The sequence below is a fragment of the Lingula anatina genome, chromosome 7 (assembly GCF_051362555.1).
Source record: "Lingula anatina isolate TDL-2025a chromosome 7, LinAna3.0, whole genome shotgun sequence".
NCBI classification, from domain to species: Eukaryota; Metazoa; Brachiopoda; class Lingulata; order Lingulida; family Lingulidae; genus Lingula; species Lingula anatina.
In genome coordinates, this window is record NC_141773.1 from 1,396,126 (window position 1) to 1,403,553 (window position 7,428).

The 7,428-nt window shown below is 36.2% G+C and overlaps 1 protein-coding gene across 1 annotated transcript; it reads right to left on the reverse strand.

The window, feature by feature from the left end:
- Positions 1–5,053: 5,053 nt before the first annotated feature.
- On the reverse strand, positions 5,054–7,121 carry LOC147760586 (uncharacterized). The gene is made up of 3 exons (XM_087017409.1): positions 6,714–7,121; positions 6,302–6,508; positions 5,054–6,140 (listed from the first exon to the last, which is right to left on the reverse strand). Exons 1-3 carry the CDS (start codon positions 7,057–7,059, stop codon positions 5,449–5,451), a joined length of 1,245 nt encoding a protein of 414 aa, XP_086873535.1. The 5' UTR covers positions 7,060–7,121; the 3' UTR covers positions 5,054–5,448.
- Positions 7,122–7,428: the final 307 nt, after the last annotated feature.

Below are 7,428 nucleotides of genomic sequence, written 5' to 3' on the forward strand. Positions count from 1 at the left end.
CCTCCATTCAGTTCGGCATTCTCTGTCACCAGGATTGGCAACTGGAACAAGATGGCAGCCAAATTCTCTCACGGCTTTGATTTGCTCCATATTAGGCCAACCACTCAATCTCTCACGACTAAGCCAATCAGCTGCTTCATGGGGAAATTTCTTCCAAGGAAACGAAAAAACAAAATCCATTCTTATTAAAGCGTGGCCTTTGCGACCACAAGGAATGGAGACTTTTATTGATTCGGCAGGACCTTTATAACTTAAATTTAACATTTTCCGCAATATATCCTGGATTTCAAACCCTGGCTTCGGGGTTGGGACGTAACTTTGCCTGATTTTGTTGCTCAGATATACATCCCCAGTTTGATCACGTTCCAAAATGCCTGACACACTAAGCCGATGCTGTTTTCCCTGGAACTTAAGTTTGACATAACCGGGATGACAGCCATGACCATCCACGAGCAACACTGCCCCTGTTGTTGTCACTTGCTCTCTACCTGACATGACTGTGGGAAAAAATGGCGGCCTCAACTCTATCATCACATCCGTATCTTGCATTTCATGGTAAGCTTTATCCCCCCGCTTATACATAGGTTCGATCCCAAGGCCGTCACAAGAGCTACCCAGACAAAAGATCCCTAAGTTCTCTGCAAAAGAATTCCCAAATATCTTTTTTAATCCATAGCCCAACGTTTGTTCCATATGTGCAAAATTACTATACCAATTGTCTGTAAATAGCAAATTAACAAAATATTTTCCCATAAATGCAAGTAGTCCATTTTCTGATGTTTTATCTCCACCAATGGACCTGATAAATGCATCCTTGAGAATTTTATACATCTCTTCTGTTTTCTTATCATTCAGACCTAAATCAATCCCAAAACCATTTTCAATTAATTTCAGCCCAATCATATTTTCCTGAGGTAGCATCTCTGCTAAGTATTTTGAGAATTTTTCCATATCTTCAGTATTTTCAACGTTTCGTCTCGGTCGTCGTTCACACGGAGGATATCTAAAATTGAAGGTAAACATGAATAAAAGGTCTATATGTAAACTGACCCAGTTAAAAAAAGCTGTATAAAAAGTTACGTGGAAGGAATTACCCTTGAATTAACCGTAAAATGGAGCCTCTATGACAAACATGTCTGTGAACTAAGATGTTTATGTCTTTTTTGTTCAAAATTTGGAAAATGTTTAAGAAAGGTCATCTACCGGGTAAATATAATGCCGGTACATTCCGTCAATTCTCACGGAATATAGGAAAGTCTAAAACATTAAAATATAGCGGTTTTTCGTTTATACCCAAATTTGTTTCCACTCTGTTCATACGTGTAGCATAATTAACATAAATGTCAGCGTGATATCAGGTGATCCCGAGGTACGCTGAATTACGGGGGTCCCTGAAAACTCCCCTTCTTCTACCACTATACCACAATCATTCTCGGAATAGACGGAGTCCTGCTAATAATGCAGGGGTGGCTTTCCAGTGACATACAGGTATGAAATTTGAGATTGCATTTCCATAATCCCACTTGAGTAACTGAAGGGTAATTGACTATCGTGCCAGTCAATTAAGCCTCTTACAGTGAATGCAATGTCGCTAAATCCCTGCAAGCCAGATAGTACGATTGGTTTATGAGAACCTCCCTTAACGTCTGTAGAGGACACTGAAGATACACTGTAAAAACAGTGTTTAGCGTTAAAATACATACAACACACGTTAGGCACCTATACGCATTTAGAAATACGGTATGTGTAAAAGCTAAGCACGTATAGCTTTTCAAGCGTTTCACAGAAGAAAAAGCTAGACACGTTGGCAGTATTACACGTTTAGCTATATGCTAAGCTTCACGGCATATAATTCTATAACAAGTCTATCACAAGCTAACGGCTCTTTCACAATCGGGGTGAACAATTAAATGTAGTTAATGTTACAAGTGTCTGATAAATTAACAATTTATGATTGGAGATTGCTGATAGACTAATATCAAAGACACTGTTCACAGGAGCAAAATTAAAAAGAATTTTTATAATCGGATAACAATTTACAAAAATATAGCCAATTATGTGTTCAAAAGGTACCTATTTTTAGCTGAATAGCCATTCCACGAAAAGGGGTACGATTCCAAAATAAGAAATGCAGCGATATGAACTTTGCAAAACTGGAAAACTTTTTATATTATTTTGATGAAGAGGTATTCAGAGAGTAGTAGAAGAATTTTAACCCACACCATTACTGTATTTAAAGAAATATGCACGTGTAAACATGGTACAGTATGTTTTTCGTTACGGAGGTTAGGTAACATCTAAATTAGGTTATATTTCAATCATGCCAAAGGTCACAGGCCACATATTTGATTCAATTATTAAGATTTTGTATGTATTCAAAATATTATTGCCCATTTAAGATTTCTCTTCAATTATAGAAAAATGCGGTGCAGACACATTGGTAATAAGTGGCTCGTTTTCTAAAAATACAAAGGCTGAGATATTCCAATTTAAATATTTTATATATCGTTGGGGACAGACTTGCTTTTTTACCATACCATTTGTCTATGAACAAAGTGCTATCAATCTATTATGATATGAGCATTGACCAAAGAGCACACACATATCCAGTGTTCAAATGAAAAATGAGTAATTTCGTAACGGAGGTTAGGTTATTCTACATAGGTCAGCGATCATATATTTGTTTTGGTACTTTTAGCTTAAGGTAGACTTTAGAAGATGAATTTGGAATTTATAGTATTGTAGATACGACACATTTACATAATAACATAGAAAAATTGATAAAACATGTTTATTCAAACCATTAAATGGCAAATGGTTACAACGGGTTGTTTTGCTTACTTTCAAGGACTACATAAATACATTTACCACTACTGGATACATTTCACCGCTAATATGTTGATCTTTGTATCTGTAGAATTCACATTCCATATTTTACCAAAGTAAGAGTTTAATTTATAATCTTAGTAACAGAGGTAAGGTAAAACTCTAGTCTAAATTATGTCATACATTTAAACCGCTCAAAATCTTTCACAAGAAAAGCTTCGCGGTCATAAGATTATTTTTCTTTCTCTGTAGTGTTTTTGTCGATCGCTCTGTATTTGTAAGTGGCATATTGGTGTCTGTATAACAAAACATTAAACCAACATGCACATGATCGCAGTTATAGGCAAAAACAACAAAATACCCGAGAAAGTTAATGCATACAATCAAGTAGGCCGACAATAGACACGTGTTTGCCAATAACTGTCCAATTAAAGTTACTGGAAGCATCTAGAAGATGATAAAAACTATTATGTGCTACTGAAATAATAAAATAGGACCTAATAATCCCGCAGTTCTACCTGATAAATGGAACTATTGCTTCAAAGCTTCTCACGCGAAAATAAAGTCTGCTACATGCACGTTAGTACTGATGTCAGCTAGTACCACTTTTCTTGCCAAGACAGTCCTAAAAACTACTCATTTCGCTTAGAATCAGAATGATAAGTTCAAAAAGGCATCTTCAAGTGACAAATGGAAATCAATTCGATAAAACAAATCACGATTTACCCTCGATTTTATAGCAAACTGGAGTAAAAACTTAAATCATTAACCTTTCTTGATAGAATTATCAGCTATATATGTATATTATATATCTATATTAATGCGGGGTAATGTCTTTAACAGCAAGCCGTATGAATGCATACTACATCAGAACATAGAAGTAGAACTACTTATATGCTCAGAATTAACTCACAAAACCACAGAAATAACGTTTTAATGTATTAACAGTCATTTTTATAACAGTTAACTTATTTCGTAACGGAGGTTAGCATAACGGACGTAAGGTGACACGCATTCTTTTTTCAGTTTTTATCCTCGGGATAACTTTGCATAAATATTGAATGATTGTTGTAGGAAGAAGTTGGTCCTTGCTTAACAAAAATGATATTTTTAACTTTCTAAAGCAACATTTTCTTCAAATTTGGTCCGTTACTGGGGTTAGGCTCTTAAATGCGACACCCCGACTTTTGTGAGATAACATTCTCTATGATGGAACGCATCATTCAAAATTAACAAATAGCACTGTTTTATTAAACTTCATGTATTATGAGTTTGAAAAATGCACAGGAAGTCCATTTAAGAGCATTTTCTTTTATTCTTACATTGACTTAAAGAAGCGTTACGGAGGTTAGGGGTTACTGAGCGACATTGATTAAACTATGACAGTGACGTAACTAACCAACAAATTCGACAGAGAACACCATGTATGATAAAAAAGAAACATGAATTCAAATTAGTTGAGGACTAAAAACACTAAAACACGAGAAAATATAAACTTTTTCTTGTGGCAAATCAGCTATAATACTGTTTAAAATCGTGGTTTTTGCGGCATATAGACCCCCGGGGTTCCCGTCAAAGCAAGTGGTACTATATTAATTGTTGTTTTTTAAGTAGAACACATCGGTTCCTGCTAAAAAGGCTAAAAAAGGCAAAATTGCAGATGCTTTTACTACCGAAAATAAGCTGCGACAGGTATTATTCAGAATTGTACCCTTTTTCGTGGAATGGCTGTGTTACGGTGGGTCATTTGCAATTTAGGTCATAAAGATAATGCACTAACTCTTTATGTCAATGATTTATGGTGAATATGATATTGGTATATAATTTCCACAACATCTGTCTTCTCTTCTAGCAGGTTCATCCAAAGATATGTTCTGAGAAAAAAAACAAAAAAAAACAAAAAAAAAAACATTTTAACCATTTTGCAGAAACGGGCTTTGATACACATTTCACTTATTTTTGATAATACAATGAGAAACATATTTGATAAGGCCAAATATTACTTTGAAATCACCTACGTGATAATAAGATGAATTTACCATGTTATGACTTAAACATAATAAAGGAGTTGTGCATATGTAACCATTATTATTAATGCTATGGTATTTATAATCATGAGCCCCTTGGTGTCTCCTGCTTTTTGTACTGTCCGTACCCACCTATCTGTTTTTTTAGGAATCACAGCATAGTCTGTCTGTCCGTACCCCCAAGAGTAGTAAGAGGGCACTTTGGCGTAACAAAGGAAATGACGTTAAATGACGTAAAACCCATTGTTTTAATGACGTAACAGGACAAAGAAAAATTATAGCGTACAATGGGACATGACGTAACAAGTAAACAAATATGTTTATGTTTGTATTGCCATGGTAACGGAATTTTGTTGTGACAAAATGATGATGTCGCTGGACACGTCTGGACATGTGGGACGTTTGTTTATGTTTTGCTATGACGTCACAGGGCAAGTCTGATCATGTTAATTTCAATTCTTTAATGCATATTTATTAATAGATACAAAATAAAGTAAAGCAAAACAACATAGAATTGTATACATAATTTTTATTGAAATAAACACACACACACACACAATATGTACAATAATACTACAAATTATCTAAAAATTTCTTAATAACCATATGGTAATGTGTTAATTCCGTCTGGCATTATTGCTCTCTTTGTATAGACCATTCTGTAGGTCTTTTCTTCTAATTTTGAAGTGAGTTCTTTTGTAGCAACGTTACGCCTAATATTGTGATTGGTCACAGTGACTTTCTCTGGACCTTCTTTGTGTATCATTTTCTTTAATGTTTCAAAATTTACTATTTGTGATGTGGTATAATTAAGACTGATACCACGCACTTTGCAAATAGTTTTGCCATTGAAAGTCTGGTAGGCATAATTTTTTGGACCCCCAGACACGTACGTTGTGATGTAATCACCGTCTTCAAGCTCGTCTGTGTAATCGCCTAAATGTGTGCCCATAATAGAATTTAGATAATTTTTGGTTTCGTCACTGCCGTCGTCAATGAAAATGATACTATCAGTATCAAAATACAAAATATTTTCACCAAAAAATTCTAAAGATTCGTATAATTTGAGCCTAGCGTGTGCGGTGGTGTAAGCCGCAATCACAACGTTCGTGTTATCGGAGGATATTTCGGCGGGATTTGTTCGATGATAACGTATTTCGGCGACGTCATCGTTTAAGAACATAATGTTGCTCACTTCGAGTTTCTTATCAAGTAGAATTTCGAAATACTCGTCGACATCGCCCACGTATTCTGTTTTGTCCATGTTTGTCTTCTGACCAAATTTACCTGAAATATAGAAGAAGAAAAAAATAAGTAAATTGTAATAATCATGACGCATCATAAAACAAAATCACAATACGCTAGTGTGAGCCTCTTGTGTATGTGTGTGTGCGAAAGAGAGAGAGAGAGAGAGAGAGAGAGAGAGAAATTATGACAGAATGACTTACCCCAGAAGCTGTTCAGCATGAGTTTGGCCAGTGCTCGCAGACCAGGATTTTTCTCAATTTTCTCAGGGTCCATTTGAATACCCTCGTGCATGGCATAGTCGTCAATGTATTGTTGTTTCTGCTCGTCTGTCTTACACCAAGAAGGGTAACCTGATGCTTGTTGTTTTACTTTCAGGAACGTGTTGATATATTCTGCAAAAAGACCACCTGTAACGATAGAAAATGAATAATGAGATACAAAATATAAACATTTTGTCAGCTCATGGGGAACCAGCAAACAAAAATTTTACATCATTATAATTATTGAACAGCGCAAGGAGAGGCATTGAAAAAAATTTACTGATGTCATAATTAAAGAACAGGACAAGGTGCCCAGATTAAAAATGACAGATAGTCGCAAGAAGATTCTTACCTGTTCTCGTCCCTGCGTCATAGCGGCTAACGGTGTCATAATGCCAGACTTCGTGGAAGGTGATGATACGATACCCCTTAGCGACTGCTTTTTTAAGTTCAGCAGTAACCCATGCACCCGTGAGAATTCTTTCCTCATCGGTGTGTTCGCATTGTGATTGTTGCATACTTTCAACGCAAGTTTTGCACAAGGGGAATGTTAATTTGCCATTACTTCTGTAGGGCAATACGGGGTGAAACAATCCGCGAGGGGGTAACACACTGACCTTGGCTATCCCTTCATATTGATCAAGACCTACAAAATTGTCTGTGATAACATGGGGGTGATGGACGGGGTACGAACACATTTTGTTGGTCCACGGATACAAACTTGTTATATCTATGTACCGAATTTTCTGGGCACCCTCTGCCGTGCAAAACAAACGCGCCGCATTTGTTCTCCCGCCATAAAACGCTTCCCTGGGATTTAATGGGTCTACAATGTCCAGGGAATCTACGAAAGTTTTCATTTCTGAATTTTCTTTTAGATTTCTCTCAAACTCGCATTCCCATATCTCTTCGTACTGTAACCCTCGAGATTCTATATAGTGTCTAGCATTCATTGTTTTTTCAAACAAATTACCCATGGTCATGTTACGCACACTGTTCATGTTCCAGGGATCGTAACAATCGCGACAACCGTGCCAGTAACAGCCGTGAAACTGAAAGACTTTATT

Excerpts from the sequence above, each read along its gene's own strand:
- LOC147760586 (XM_087017409.1), bottom strand. The coding sequence starts at position 7,059 with ATGTGTTCGTACCCCGTCCATCACCCCCATGTTATCACAGACAATTTT. Across the intron at positions 6,509-6,713 it reads TGACGCAGGGACGAGAACAG|GTGGTCTTTTTGCAGAATAT; the intron begins GTAAGAATCTTC and ends CTATCGTTACAG. Across the intron at positions 6,141-6,301 it reads CATGCTGAACAGCTTCTGGG|GTAAATTTGGTCAGAAGACA; the intron begins GTAAGTCATTCT and ends TCTATATTTCAG.